This window comes from Antechinus flavipes, chromosome 3 (assembly GCF_016432865.1).
Source record: "Antechinus flavipes isolate AdamAnt ecotype Samford, QLD, Australia chromosome 3, AdamAnt_v2, whole genome shotgun sequence".
NCBI classification, from domain to species: domain Eukaryota; kingdom Metazoa; phylum Chordata; class Mammalia; order Dasyuromorphia; family Dasyuridae; genus Antechinus; species Antechinus flavipes.
The window spans coordinates 248,183,771-248,199,305 of record NC_067400.1 but is presented as its reverse complement, the minus strand read 5'-3'; the positions used below and the strand labels follow the sequence as shown (position 1 = coordinate 248,199,305).

The 15,535-nt window shown below is 32.5% G+C and overlaps 1 protein-coding gene across 1 annotated transcript in view; it reads left to right on the top strand.

Moving 5' to 3' along the window:
* Positions 1–15,535, top strand: part of LTN1 (listerin E3 ubiquitin protein ligase 1) — an 87,056-nt gene that overhangs the window by 69,727 nt on the left and 1,794 nt on the right. Inside the window, exons 22-27 of the mRNA XM_051984844.1 lie at positions 2,812–3,013; positions 5,383–5,620; positions 6,919–6,993; positions 11,396–11,582; positions 14,271–14,442; positions 15,064–15,284. Of these exons, the coding sequence (XP_051840804.1) occupies positions 2,812–3,013; positions 5,383–5,620; positions 6,919–6,993; positions 11,396–11,582; positions 14,271–14,442; positions 15,064–15,284 (1,095 nt within the window). The remainder of the gene's footprint in view (positions 1–2,811; positions 3,014–5,382; positions 5,621–6,918; positions 6,994–11,395; positions 11,583–14,270; positions 14,443–15,063; positions 15,285–15,535) is intronic.

Below are 15,535 nucleotides of genomic sequence, written 5' to 3'. Positions count from 1 at the left end.
ATATTTCTTTAGCGGAATAATTAATTATGTAACTTCTAAGAACTTTATTATTCTTAAGGCAGTAAGAAGTCTACATAGAGGGGGGGAGAGATGTTAAGATCTCAAAAAGAAATGAAGGGGTGAGAAAAGAAAGGATACCTTGGAAGAAGAAGAGAGGAAAAACAGGGAAAATTATCTTACATAAAAGAAGCATGCAAGGAAGAGCTTTTACAGTGAAGGGAAAAATGGAAGTGACTGAGAAAAGTTGGCAGGCAATGTTAGAATGATTTCAAAGAGGGAAGAACACATACACATACACACTCAGTGAAGTAAAGAAATATATTCTTAAACAATAGGGAAGTAGAAGGAAAAATGGATAAAAGAGAAAGGGGAACTTAAGAGAGGCAATCCTCAAAAGAAAAGCAGACTTTTGAGTCTAAAAAAGGGTAAAAAGAGAAGGATAAACAGAAGAAAAGAGCCTGAGCCCCCCTGTATACTACTTGACACATATTTAATTGAGTAACATGACAGAAAAGGAAAATGACAAATGCTGGAGGAGAGGTAGAAAAATAAGTACACCAAAGCCCTACTGTTGATAGAGTTGTAACTTGGACCAGCCATTCTGGAGAAAATAGGTACATAACATTTTTTTCTCCTGAGGCAATTGGGATTAAGTGACTTGCCCAGGGTCACACAGCTAGGAAGTGTTAAGTGTCTGATGTCAGATTTGAAATCAGGTCCTCCTGACTTCAGGGCTAATGCTCTATCCATTGTCCCACCTAGTTGTCTCTATGAATGTAATATTCTAAGATTGTACATAAACTTTGACCACTACTAAGTCTGAATCCCAAAGAGATCAAAAGAAAAGGAAAAGAAAAACTATATGTACAGAAAGATTTATAGCTACTCTTTGAATTGAAGAATTGAAAATTATGGAATACTTGTGCTGGATGAAATACTGTTGCTAGAAAAACATGCAAAGTTCTAAATGAACTAAAACTGATGCAAAGTGAAGTGAGTAGAAATATTTTTAAAAGAAATGAAAGCAGCCAACACTTGAACCTCATTCTCAATAGTATTTTATTTTTCCAGTTATACATAGAGTTCTGAATGTTTTTCTCTTCCTCCTTTATCACTCCCTTGCCAAGACAACAAGCAATCTGATTCAGTTTATACATGTACAATAATTTTTAACATTTCCATATTAGTCATGTCAAAAAAAAAAAAAAAACCAGAAAAGGGAAAAAAGGAAAAACATTCATTCTAAACAATAACATAAACTAAGAAAAATGCCAAGCTATTTATAACTCTTCTGAAGTAGCCAAGTATGGGAATGTGAGGAGAGTGGGTACCCATAATTGGGAAATGGCTAAAGAAATTACGTTAATATCTAGGGCACTTACTATATTATTGGTGCAGTTATAAACCGATCCAACGATTCTGGAGAGCAATTTGGAACTATGTCCAAATGTCTATCAAATGTTGCATATCTGTTGATCTAGCAAAATATCTACTGGGTCTGTTATCATGAGATCATAAAAAAGGGAAGAGGACTTGTATGCAAAATTATTTGTAGCAGCCCTTTTTGTAGTGTCAAGAAACTGAAAACTAAGTGGGTACATATCATTTGGATAATAGCTGAATAAATTATGATATATGAATGTTATGGAATATTATTGTTCTGTAAGAAATGATCAATAGGATAATTTCAGAAAGGCTTGGAGAGACTTAATGTGAATGGACGCTAAGTGAAGTGAGCAGAACCAAGAAAGCAGTGTACACCGAAACAAGATAATATAATGATTAACTATGATGGACTTGGTGATTTCAATCCAATTCCAAAAGACTTGTGATGGAGAGAGCCAGTTGTATTCAAAAAAAGGATTGTGGGGACTGAATGTAGATCACAACATAGTATTTTCACCTTTTTATTTTTCACCTTTTTATTTCACTTTTTTTTTCTTTTTGATCTGATTTTTCTTCTGCAGTATGGTAAATGTGGAAATATGTTTAGAAGAATTGCACATGTTTAACTTATATTGGATTACTACTGTCTCGGGGAGGGGGTGGGTGGAAGAGAGGGAGAAAAATTTGGAACAAGAGATTTTGCAAGCGTGAATCCATATATATTGAAAATAACAATCTATTTAAAAAAAAGAAATTATGTTAATGTGATGGGATTACTATTGGTGTAAGAAATGATAAAGGATATGCTATCAAAGAAACCTGAGAATATTTGTATGGACTAAAGCAGAGCAAAATGAATAGAACCAGGAGAAGAATTTATACATTGAATGACTTAGGAAGTCTATTCAGGATAATATCAGCCACAATTTCAGAGGACTAATGATGAAACATATTGCTGCTTCCTGTAGATAAAAGACTGAGTATAAGACACACTCCTATACATATATGGATATAGATGTGTTTTTTTTTTTTCTTTTGGGTGTGACCAGCGAAGATTTTTTTTTTTTTGCATATATATATATATATGGTTTATTTTCTTTTGTCCTCAAGGGAATGGGATTTGGTGGGGAGAGGACAGGAGGAATTAAAGGGGAAGAGAAGAAAGAAAAAGTTCATTTTTGATTGAAAAAAATAAATATTTAATTTAAAAAATGTTATCTTGGGAAAATCACTTCTCTGACTCTGTTTCCCTAGCTTTAAAAAATTTCTTGCATTTTTTTTATAAGATTGCTTAAAGGATTGAATGAAGTGTGATATTTTTGAAATGCTTTAAGTCTTAAAGATATATTGTAAATATATTACCATTATTACACCTTGATTTTGTTAGAAGTTTGCATAATTAATTCTACCTGGCTTTTATTCCAGACAACAAGTGAAAATCATGTACTGTATGCTGTTCCACTTGTGCAACTGTTTGCCTGTGTTAGCTGTGATTTGGCTTGTACACTGAGTGCTTATTTCAATTCCATAAGCAGCAATCTTCCTGTAAACCTAATCAGTGAATGGCATGAGTTTTTTTCTGAAGGCATACACAATTTACTTTTACCTCTTTTGGTGAAGATTACAGGCAAGTAAAAAATGAAATAGTGTCCTATTCTTGAAATGCTAGCTTGATAATCATAAGATCCAAAAAATTACCTATAGGTTCATAACTATAGATATAAAAACTCAAGACTAAAGGAAATTTAAATGGTATTACAAATATTTGAAGTAATATGGGAAGGGTATGATGAAGAATGCTGAGAAGATAGAAATTATAGCACTTATCTTTTTTATATCATTCAGATATGACAATTTATAACTTAGGAGTTGAGCACACATCTAACAGAAAATCCCTCCTAAAACAGTTGCAAAAGGAAGAGAGAATACAGACATAAGTTATTTATTTTTTTCCCCAAAACTTAGTTTTTTTTTTCAACACTTTTTAAATTTTGAATTCCAAATTCTTTTCCAGGAAGGGAGAGGAACTTAGCTGTTCCTGACCCACTGTGAAATTATGCAGTACATATTTCCATATTAACTTTGCTGAAAAATAAATAAATAAAAAGATGTTAAGAACAACTATATTTCAGTTTGTTCTTAGAATTCATTAGTTCTCTCTCCAGTGGAAGTTAGCATTTTTTCATCATGATTCCTTAGGATTTGTATTGGATCACTGTATTGATCAGAGTGGTCAGGTCTTTCATAGTTGATCATCTTTATAAAAGTGCTGTTATTGTGCACAGTGATCTCCCAGTTCTTCTTTTTCACAAGCCTTTTATTTCTAATTCGATAAAAATACTTACTTTTCCTATTTAATTTTTTTTTAAAAGAGGTTAACATAAGCAGTTAAACATTAATTCTAATTAGAAAGATAATTTAGCTTGCCAATTATACCAATTGTTTGATCTTGTTAGGAACTACCTTTGAATACATGTGCTTTGAAAAAAATCTTGGCATCCAACTCTAGGCTTGTAACTATATGTAGTATACAAAATCATTTCCAAATTCACTTTTCTTTTGAGGGCTATAGTATATACAAGTAGGTTCTTGTTGAGAAAAAAGGAAAAAGAGGGTAGAGAATGGTCTGAAGCAAAGGAGTTTTTTAACCCAAAAGATGCATGTGGGCATTTAGTTGTTTGGGAAATTTCAAAGTTCCTTTGCTTTTTAAATGAGGGAGACCTATTCTTAAGAGTGTTTTTTGTTTTGTTTTGTTTTTTAATAAAAGATACATTGGATTATAATTGCTAATAAGGGGGAGAAAGATGTTAGTAGATTGATTATTTAAAAATGTAGGTTAACATTTTTATGTCTTTATCCCAAATACATCAAAAAACAAGTGGGGGGAGCATCTATTTGTACAAAAATATTTATAGGAGCTCTTTTTGTGGTGACTAAGAATTAGAAATTGAAGGGATGCTCATTTTAGCCTGATGGCTAAAAAGAGCTTATGATGATTATGGAATTATACTATCATATATGATGAGCAGAATGCTTTTTTAAAAAACCTGGAAAAGACATGAACTAATAGAAAATGAAGTAAAACCAGGAGAACATTGGACACAATAACAGCAATATTATGTGACGAAGAACCTTTGAGTGACTTAACTATTTTCAGAAATATAATGATCTAAAACATTCCCAAAGGATTAATGATGAAACATACTATCTACTTCCAGAGAAAGAATTGATATTGTTTTAATACAAGCTGAAGCATGCTTCCCCCACCCACCCACACACACACTTTGGTCTTCTTTTACAAAATGACCAATATGGAAATGTTTTACTTGATTACATATGTATAACCTCTATCTGATTGATTACGAAGTCGTAGAAGGGAAAGGAGGGGTAGAATGTGGAAGTCAAAACTAAAAAAAGTATTAAAAATTATTTTAACATAATTGGGAAAAAATAAAACATTAAATATAAAAAAAAATCATAAGATGTGGAGGTGAGCAATACAGAGTAGGTAAGATATAAATGAAGCACTAAGAACTTACTAGGTGCAAAACTTTGTGGTATTTAAATTCTACTGACATATACCTCAATGGAAAAAACTTACCTCCACTCATGAATAGAAAAAAATATATGAATTGGGGTAAAATAAATGTATGTGCATATGTATGAATATCCACAAATATATGTGAAAGGGGGCTATTAGATTAGAATATTTCTTTTGGCTAAAAACCTATTGCAAAATTAAAGTCTTAATTAAAATATCTTAATTGAATATGGGACATTTAAAAAAAAAAGAATCAGTAGCATAGAAACACAATTGAATGCCATAATATTGCATTTGGTAACAAATACAATAGATAACAAAACAGCTCCTTTTAATATTTCATTTATTTTGTATTAATAAAATTTCACAGCTGTCTATTGATTTTCTCTTAAATATTAATTGGAGTAACTACCTCGTGGGATCTTTTTGTTTTGCTTTTGTCTTTCTTTTATTAGAGGAAAACAAAGATACATCTGAAACATCTTTTCAGAATTCAGTGCTGATACCTTTGGGCGAAACATTAACATACATATCAAAGGATCAACTGCTCAATCATAATCTTGCCATTAGATTAACACCTGACCAAAAGACCAACCTTCCAGAACGGCTTCAGACTTTATTAAATACACTAGCCCCATTACTTCATTTCAGAGCTAGACCTGTGCAAATTGCAGTTTATCATGTATTATACAAGTAAGAATTCAAATAATGTGTTGGTTATGTTGGATTTTGTTTAGATTTAAACCTTTGAAAATTATGTATGTTTTTTTTCATTTAAAAAGGTTGATAACAGATTTTGTTTAGTAAATATTTAGAGAATTTTTGTATAGAGAAAACCATGCAATAAATTTATTAAGTATATGTTAAGTGGAAGAAGTTCTATATTTCTAATACTGTGCTTAATTTCTATAAAATAGTTCATTTTAAAATTTACTTTCTAATTTTAGAAAACTAAATTTGTATTTTTATTAGGTGAATTTTAAGTATTTAAAATATTAAGGAATTTTATGTTTATAATAGGTAGAATTTATGTGGGGCTTATTTAAGTGCTTTATTTTATCCTCACAACAATCCTGGGAAGTAGGGGCAAGTATTATCCCTATTTTATAAATAAATTGAAGCAGGCTGTTTTTAAGTGACTTTCCTAATCACACAACTACTAAGTGTCTGAAGCCCAATTTGATATAGTTTTCCTGACTTCAGATCCCGCAGTCTATCTACTGCACCACTTAGTTGCTTCTGCTTTTGTAGTCATAGAATTATTTATAAAATTAATCATAAAATTATAGGATTGGAAGGACCTTTAAGAGTTCATCTAGTTCTTCCCACTCATTTGACTTTAGAATCAAAGGCTTACTTAGAAGCACACAATTTTTTTTTTTTTTTGTTGTTATTATTTAATATTTCTTAAAAAAGAAACATTTTCCAAGCAAATTATTTGAAAAGCAAATTTATATAATGTTAAATATGGACAAATACATAATTACATGGAATTAATATGTAGTACTAAAGACATGTTTTTATGATTTAAAAAATTTGTTTCCTTTTTAAATTTTAAAATATACTACTATATTTTGGTTTAACATAGGAGATCCTTTCTAACAAAATGCAAGTGAGCTACTTTGAAAAATAAATTTCCAAAATATTGTTGATAGAAAAGGATATGCCAGGTGGAAGAAAGGGATGTTTAGCTTTAATAGTAAAGTTAAAAAACAAAGTTTTGTTGTTGCCTCTCAGTGTTGACCTTATTTAACATTTATTTGCTATATTCATTGTGAACATTATATTATTTAGCTTTCTTCACTGTAAATCACTTCATACAAGTTCTGGTTTTATGGTATCTTAAACTATATTACATACATTTACATAGTTTGTAAAATTTGTCTCTATAGATTATTTAAATTTGATGTTTTAATACGATAATTAAAAGCTCATCTCATTGAGCATTGTAGAAGAAAAACAAATTAAGTTATGTTTCTTTTATTCCTTAGGCTGATGCCTGAATTGCCAAGGTTTGATGATGATGACGTTAAATCATACGTTGATGAAGAAGAAGAACCTGCTTTGTGAGATTTTTAAGATTTTAATTGTAGTTGAATCCTTTTAATATCTTTACTTGTTTTTTAAATTTCTGTTCAATAAGTTATTCTTTATATTTTATAAATAGATTGTATTGGTATAATTTTTAAGGTTTTGTTACCTAGAGTTTGTGACTCATTGTGATTCTTCTTTTTTTTTTTTTTTTTTTTTATAGCTTTTTTATTTACAAGTTATATGCATGGGTAATTTTACAGCATTGACAATTGCCAAACCATTTGTTATAATTTTTCCCCTCCTTTCCCCCACCCCCCTCCCCTAGATGGTAGTAGGATGACCAGTACATGTTAATTATATTAAAGTATACATTAAATACAAAATAAGTTTACATGTCCAAACTGTTATTTTGCTGTACAAAAAGAATTGGACTCTGAAATATTGTACAATTAGCCTGTGAAGGAAATTAAAAAAAATATATATGCAGGCAGGCAAAAATATAGGGATTGGGAATTCAATGTAATGGTTCTTAGCCATCTCCCAGAGTTCTTTTGCTGGGTGTATCTGGTTCAGTTAATTACTGTTCCCTTGGAACTGATTTGGTTCATCTCATGGCCGCAGATGGCCAGGTCCACCAGAGTTGATCATCATATAGTATTGTTGTTGAAGTATATAATGATCTCCTGCTCCTGCTCATTTCACCCAGCATGAGTTCGTGTAAGTCTCTCCAAACCTTTCTGAAATCATCCTGTTGGTCATTTCTTACCGAACAATAATATTCCATAATATTCATATACCATAATTTTTGCAGCTATTCTCCAATTGATGGGCATCCATTCACTTTCCAATTTCTAGCCACTACAAAGAGGGCTGCCACAAACATTTTTGCACATATAGGTCCCTTTCCCTTCTTTAATCTCTTTGGAATATAAGCCCAGTAGTAAACTGCTGGATCAAAGAGTATATACAGTTTGATAACTTTTTGAGCATAGTTCTAAATTGCTCTGCACAATGGTTGGATCCATTCACAACTCCACCAACAATGCATCAGTGTCCCAGTTTTCCCACATCCCCTCCAACATTTGTCATCATTTTTCCCTATCATCTTGCCAAGCACTATTTTAAGAATAGAGGTAGAGCTTACTTCCTCAGATTCATTGTATAGAAACTTCTTTTATATATCATGTCTTCAGTTTTGTTGCATGTGAATCAAAAAGAATAGGCTTTAAATAACAGATGTGATGTGATAGTTTCTTTATGAAACTATCTCTTACATAGATATGTTGTATGCTCTGTGGAATGTAGACTCAAGACAGGCTGTATCATTTTTTCTGAGTCTATTGAAAGTATTATTTGATTTCTGTTGGGTTTGCGATGGCCAATTATGGTGATAGTTTTCCTGATTTTGAACTAGCCCTGCATTCCTGGTGCAAATCCCACTTGGTCATAGTGTATTATCTTGCTCATAAATTGCTGTAATCTCTTTGCTAATATTTTATTTAAAGTTTTTGCATCAATATTCATTAGGGAAATTGGTCTGTAATTTTCTTTCTCTGTTTTGGCTCTTCCTGGTTTAGGTATCAGAACCATATTTGTGTCATAGAAGGAATTTGGCAGTACTCTTTATCTGTTTTGGAATTAATTGTTCTTTAAATGTTTGGTGGAATTCACTCGTGCGTCCATCTAGCTCTGGAGACTTTCTCTTAAGGAGTTTATTAATGACTTGTTCAATTTCTTTTTCTAAAATGGGACTATTTAAATAAAACACATGATAGGATAGGATAGAAAGAGAACAAAAATACATACTGGGGAGAAAATAGGATGGAGGGAAATACAGAGCTGGTAATTGTAATTATGAATGTGAATAGGATAAATTCTCCCATAAAATGGAAGCAAATAGAGTATATGAAAAAACAGAATCCTACAATATTTTTTTTAAAGAAACACATTTGACAAAGAGACACATAAAGAATAAAGTTAAGAGGCTGGAACAGAATTTATTATGCTTCAACTGAAGTAAAAAAAGCAGGGATAGCAATTCTGATCTCAGATTAAACAAAAATAAAAACAGTTCTTATTAACAGAGATAAAGAAGGAAGTGCATCTTGATAAAGGGTCCCATAAATAATGAAGTAGTAACGATACTAAATGTGTATGTACTAAATAGTAGAGCAGGCAGATTCCTAGAAACGATTTTAAGCCAATTATAGAAAGAAATAGGCAGCAAAATGATTTAGAGATAAAGAACCTCATTCTTCCCCTCTCAGAGTCAGACAAATCTAACACAAAATAAACAAGAAAAAACTAGAGGTTAATAGGACCTAGAAAAGTTAGATATGATAGACCTTTGGAAATAATTGAATAGGGACAGAAAGGAATGTACCTTTTTTTTTTTCTCAGCACATGGCACCTACACAAAAATTGACCATGTGCATAAAAACCTCACAATCAAATGGAGAAAAGCAGAAATAGTAAATGCTTCCTTTTCAGACCACAATGCAATAAAAATTATATTCAATAAAGGGCCAGGGAAAGATAGACTAAAAACCAATTGGAAATTAAATAATGTAATTCTAAAGAATGAGTGAGTAAAACAACAAATCAGAGACAATCCATAATTTCATTCATGAAAATGGCAATAATGAGACAACATGCCCAAACTTATGGGATACAACCAAATTAGTTCTTAGGGGAAATTTTACATCTAAATGGCTACATGAAATAGGATAGAGAAAGAGGAGATCAGTGAATTAAGCATGCAACTGAAAAAGCTAGAAAAAGAACAAATTAAAAACCTCCAACTAAATCCCAAATTAGAAATTCTGAAACTCAAAAGAGATTAATAAAATAGAAAGTAAGAAAACTATTCAACTAATAAATAAAACTAAGATTTGGTTAATTTGATCAGAAAAAGGAAAGAAAAAAACCAAATCACCAGCATAAAAACACAAAGGATAAAGTTAATACCAATGAAAAAGAAATTAAAGCAATAATTAGGAGCTATTTTGCCCAACTGTATGGCACCAGATCTGACAGTCTAATTGAAATGGATGAATATTTACAGAAATATAAATTTTCCCACATTAATAGGACAGGAAAAAAGTACTTAATTAGGCTGTATCATTTTTGAATACTATATGTGTTATGTATAGTAGATCCTTAATATGCATGTTAAATTGATTTCAATTTAATTACCTGAGAAATTTGCTTTTGTATTTCTTTTGTAGGAATGGTATTTGTTTCTTTAATAATGTGTTCATAGTCCTTTTTATTCCCTCTTTACACTACCCTTGACCCTCTCTTTCCAGTCCTTCTCCCTCCCTCTCTCTCCCTCCCCCCATCCCATCCCTGGAGAAGAAAAAATAGGGAAAGAAAGAAATAATTATCTAAAACCTTGAAAGTTCTGTGTTTGTGGTGGGAAGGCACAGCATACTTAATATAGTATAGTGGAGGAAGCAGTAAATTTAAAAAACTATCATTGGATATTGGGAGTTTTTTCAGCTCAGTATTTCAGCGTTTTTCCAAAATAAAGAAGTTGGGAGCCAAGAGTAGGACGAAATATACATCATCCATTCCTCCCACAGTGAGAAAAACATTGCTAGTAAATTGGCCAGCTTTGATCTTGGGTAGAAATAAAATTTGAAGCTTTCTTATTGGTGAATGTTAAATCTGAGAGTTTCCAATTATTAGCTCAATGCTTAAAATTAGCTAATTTTTTTCCATTTCTCATCTTGTTATGGAATTTCTGGGTTTTCTAAGCTTGTGTCAGTGGGCTACATTCTTTGGCCTTTCTGGACAAGCGAGAAATGCTTTGTGTTTAGGCTTAGTTATAGTTTTTATGTCTGTCATCTGAGGGCCGACCAACCTAAGTTTTGGAAAAGTTATCAATAAGTTGCTTGCAGAATGATGGGTTTGTTTGTTTGTTTGTTTTTTTTTTTTTGACTGTAGCAGCTTCTATTCATCAAATCACAGAGGAATTGTGATCTATGTGAGTAGAGGAATACATATTAACCATATCATGAATCCTTAAATAACTGCAGTGTTATTTTTCATGTGATAATTATTGCTCTAATGCAGAACTAATATCCATTATAAAAGAAAATGTTTTGCTTGTACTGTTTTAAGGGCTTAATAAGTGTTGACTATCATTTTCCCTTCTTTCAAATCTCCATATAGTAAAAAAAGGAAATAATCTTAGTAAGTTGATAAAATGTTTTGGTTTGGAATTAACTAGTATCCAGACTTACATTAATTGCCCTTCAGTTTGCATTATTACCTTGTTGTGTCTTGAGTTAAAAAATGTAATTTTAAAAAGTTAGAGCCAAGATATCTGAAGCATTTAAATATTGGCAGATTTGGTAGTAAGTTGGTTCTATAAAAAGATTTAAATTTTAGAAAATATTCTATAGTCTGTAATTTATCATTAATTCCTAGGTCACCACCTGCTGCTTTGATGACTGTCCTTGGCATCTTGGAAGATTTACTAGAAAATATTCTGGAGTGTTACCCTGTTGGAGAGTTTGCAGTTATTCAGCCATTGAGCGAGGAGTTCTGCTATGTTTTAGGGTACCTCCTCACCTGGAAATTAATTCTTACTTTTTTCAAAGCAGCTACATCTCAGGTATGTCCAAAATCATTAATTCTCTTCCTTTTTATTCTTTATATCCCACTTAAGATGAAAAACTACTTTCCTTATTTTTTTTTAATCTGAAGAATTTTGGATCTAGTATATTTAAACTTCCTCTAACCTATTCTTCCACTTTACTTTCCCTAATGTCTCTTATTGTATTGTTCACTTTCTGACTCTTTCCCCATTTCATGATGAATATAATAATGAGGCTAAAATTCAAGCTACCCTAACTTTCTTCAAATTTCTGTGAAATTTGTTTTTGACTTACTGTAGTCAACTAACTTCTGGAGGGAAGTATCCACTCCAAGTAGTTTTCCATCCCCTTTCTTCAGAATGGATGTAGCCATGCTCATTGGTTTCCCTGTCCTAGTTCATCTGACTGGACTTTGCTAATTTTAAAATAGAATAACAAATGCCTTGATAGATAGCATATTTCCAACTCTGTATTAAGAGGACAGATGTATGTTTTATTACTAGTTTTCTGAAGCCAAGACTGACCACTGTATTTAATCTAAAAATTAATATTTTTTTAGGGTGGTTTTCTTATACACCATTGTGATCTATTGTGAATTGTATTTCATTCTATAACTTTTCATAAAAATCATCATGAATTTTGAGTTCCTTATGTTCATCATTGTTTATTCTATGATAATAACATATTACATTATTATACTATAGTTTGTTGATCCATTTTCTTCAGTCTGTGGGTACCTACTTTGATTTCAGTTTTTAGTTTTCGCAAAAAAATTATATCTTTCATCTTATTTAAGCAGCTCTTCAAATTACTCACTCCATTGTTATTAAGATTTTAATTTATCAAGTTTCGTGCATGTGATTTTAGTTGAAAAAAGTTGTCCAAAACCTTAATAGATAATGTGTAGTAGTTTTGTTGTTGTTTTAATTTGTTTTCATGTACTTGGTTTTTGGGCTTGACCCATAATTTCATTGTTGCAGGGAGCCTCCACTCCCAAACTACCTTAGCCCCTATTCTTAGATAGTTACCTCTGAGGCATGGAGAGGAAAGATGACTTGCACAGGATGATTCAACCAATATTTGTTATCAGTAGAATTTGAACTCAGATTTTCCTCATTCTTCTTGAGTCTGAAACTCTGAAGAAAAACTTATTTTTTAATGAACTGTAAAGCCAAGTTTTTCTTTCCTACTCTATCCTTTTCCTTTCTCTCTCTTTCTATTTTCAAAAAGACTAATGTAGCGGGTTGGAAGGGAATAGAAATTGTTTCTTAAAATAGTTAAATAAGAATTCACATTTATGAATTATGGAAAAAAAAACCCTCCCCTCGCTCCGGCGGGGGGGTCTCGGGGGTTGGGGCCTGGTATGGAGGGCCATTCGCGCCGGGGGCCAGAGAGCGGCCGCAAAGGGGGGCCACCTCTCACCCAGAGCGCAGCGCATGTTTGTGGGGTACCTGGTGCTAAATCATTCGTATCAATCTTTCATATTTATCTTCTCTCTCCTATTCATTCATACTTCATCTCCCTTTCTCATGGATTGATAGTCAAATCATTCCTTTTTCTATTGTGTAGAGTGTGACATTCTAGTTTCCCACTGGAATGATCTTAAACACAAATAGAAACAGGGCCACTAAACCTAAAGGATCCCTTGCATGCTGCATATTGACTTAGAAAACCACATAATTTAGGTTCTATTGTATTTTTATGTTAGTAAATATTTCCCCGTTGCACCTTAATCTTGTTCTGCCACATTCAGGAGTGTTGGGCTGTTCATAACTCAGTGTTCAGCTGTAATGTCCGGACTAGCTCTCTGGAGGATCTCGGGATCAGCCCGAGTCCTTAGTCTTAGTGGAGAAGTGAAGAAAGCGGGAGAGCTGCCACATGGTTGGTCAAAGATGGAGTCTGGAATCTGTTGTCTTCTCTTGTGTCTGTGGCTGAGAGCTGTGACCGAGAGCTATGGCTGAAAGAGAAACTCTTCTGTGTCTGAAACTTCTTTTGAATACTGCAGTACTATTATGTCACTACATCACACTGAGCATGTGCAACTGTAGAACATTACATCACCATATTACCCTAAGTATATGCCAACTAGATTGATTACTTCATTACATTACATTGAGTATGTGCTTAGAGAACCATTATCTCACAATTAAGTAGGTACTTAATTATAAATATCCTGCTGTTCTAGATTTAAGTACACCTTTTCAGAGTTCTTGCCTTCTACATTCAGCACCCTATTTCATTGCACTGCTTGAGTAAATGAAGAGGCAATGTATAATTAAAATGCAGGGTTAAATGATATTTAATGTAAATGGCAACTGAAAGCTATGATGGGGTTTTTAAATAGAAGAATGAAGTTATCAAAATAACTTTGAAGAAGTCAGGAATATCATTTAAATTAAGTATTTCTTTGTTTAGGAGTTTTTAATCTCATTTTCTGACTTATTTTCATAAGATCATAGATCTAGAGCTAGAAAAGACTTCACATTGGGCCCAGGCTCCTCATTTTGCAGATGAGATTACAGTTCATGGAGGTCAAGAGACTTAGCTGTTACACACAGATAGTCAGTGTTGGAGATGGGACTTAGAGCCGCCTACTTTGAGCCACCTTTCCCCACACTGTTATTGCATACCTTGCTTTATCTGTTTTTGTATGTTTCATTGTAATTTAATCTGGAATTGCTAACAAATAATTTTGTCTCCATCAGCTTCGTGCCCTTTATTCATTGTACCTTAGAAGAACAAAGAGTCTGAATAAGCTGCTCTATCACCTGTTCAGGCTTATGCCAGAAGTACCCACTTACATGGGACCAGCTGGTGAGGTCCCAAATAAGGAGATGAAAACATTCTTTACAGAAGAGCTCCATTTACATGTCAGAGGTCAGCAAAGCATATTGTTTTTATTTTCTATTTTATGAAACTAGTTTCAGATTTTTTTTCCAGAGAAAACAGCTTTTTCTTTAGGCTGTTTTCAGCCTAAAGGCAAGAGAAATCATAGTTGCTAAGAGAAAACTGACTTGAGATATTCCAAAATGTCTTCTCTCCAATTATTTTTCTAGTTCTATACAGAACTTGGGGTTGGGATGGTCATTGAATTTGACTAATTAATTCTGAATTCTTTAGCATGCTAATAAACCTCTGCAGCATTTTACTGGGTAAGAGCTAGATATTGTGTTGCATACCTAAAATCCCCATTTCCAAGGAAGGCTAATGCTCACAAAATCTTTTGAGGTTGGGAGTTCTAAGCTTCAGTGAGCTAACATGAAGTCAATCAGATAGCTGTTTGCATTAAATCTACCATCAAAATGGTGAACCTAGTAGTAGTGGGTGTAGCAGTCAAACCAGGTGCCTTAAAAAAGGTAGAACTGGCAAAAGTCAAAAAAGAAGCAAGTCTCTAGGACTTCCTTGTTTTAGGCAGTGTTGTTGCCGATGAATAAAACTTTATTTTTCTAGATGTGTGGATATGTAATGTAGATAAATAATTGACTTTTTCTCCTCTAGAGACAGCAACCCTCTCATCTGAGATTCCCCACTTGGCTTGTTCTGTCTATCAAATCACATTAAAAGATTTGCCAGCTATGGTTAGACTTTGGTGGAATAGCTGCGAGAAGCGTGTATTCAATGTTGTAGATAAATTTACAAGCAAGTATGTGAGTAATATGCTTTCTTTTCAAGAAATATCTTCTGTGCAAACAAGTACACAGCTATTTAATGGCATGACGGTTAGTATCTTTTAATTTCTCATAAAGTTTTAGAATGCTGGCTTATAACTATAATTGTAGTTTTCAAAATCATTAAGTTGAATGAACTTTTGTGAATATTTTTGTTTTTAAAATGAAAGAATTGTTTGTGTTTATCGTAAATAGAAGATAATGTTGATTGTCATGAAGAATCAGTGTCATTCATAAAATAAATTGAGTATGATATGCAAAGGATTTGTTTAATGCCCTATATTTCTGTGCTTCTTACCCAG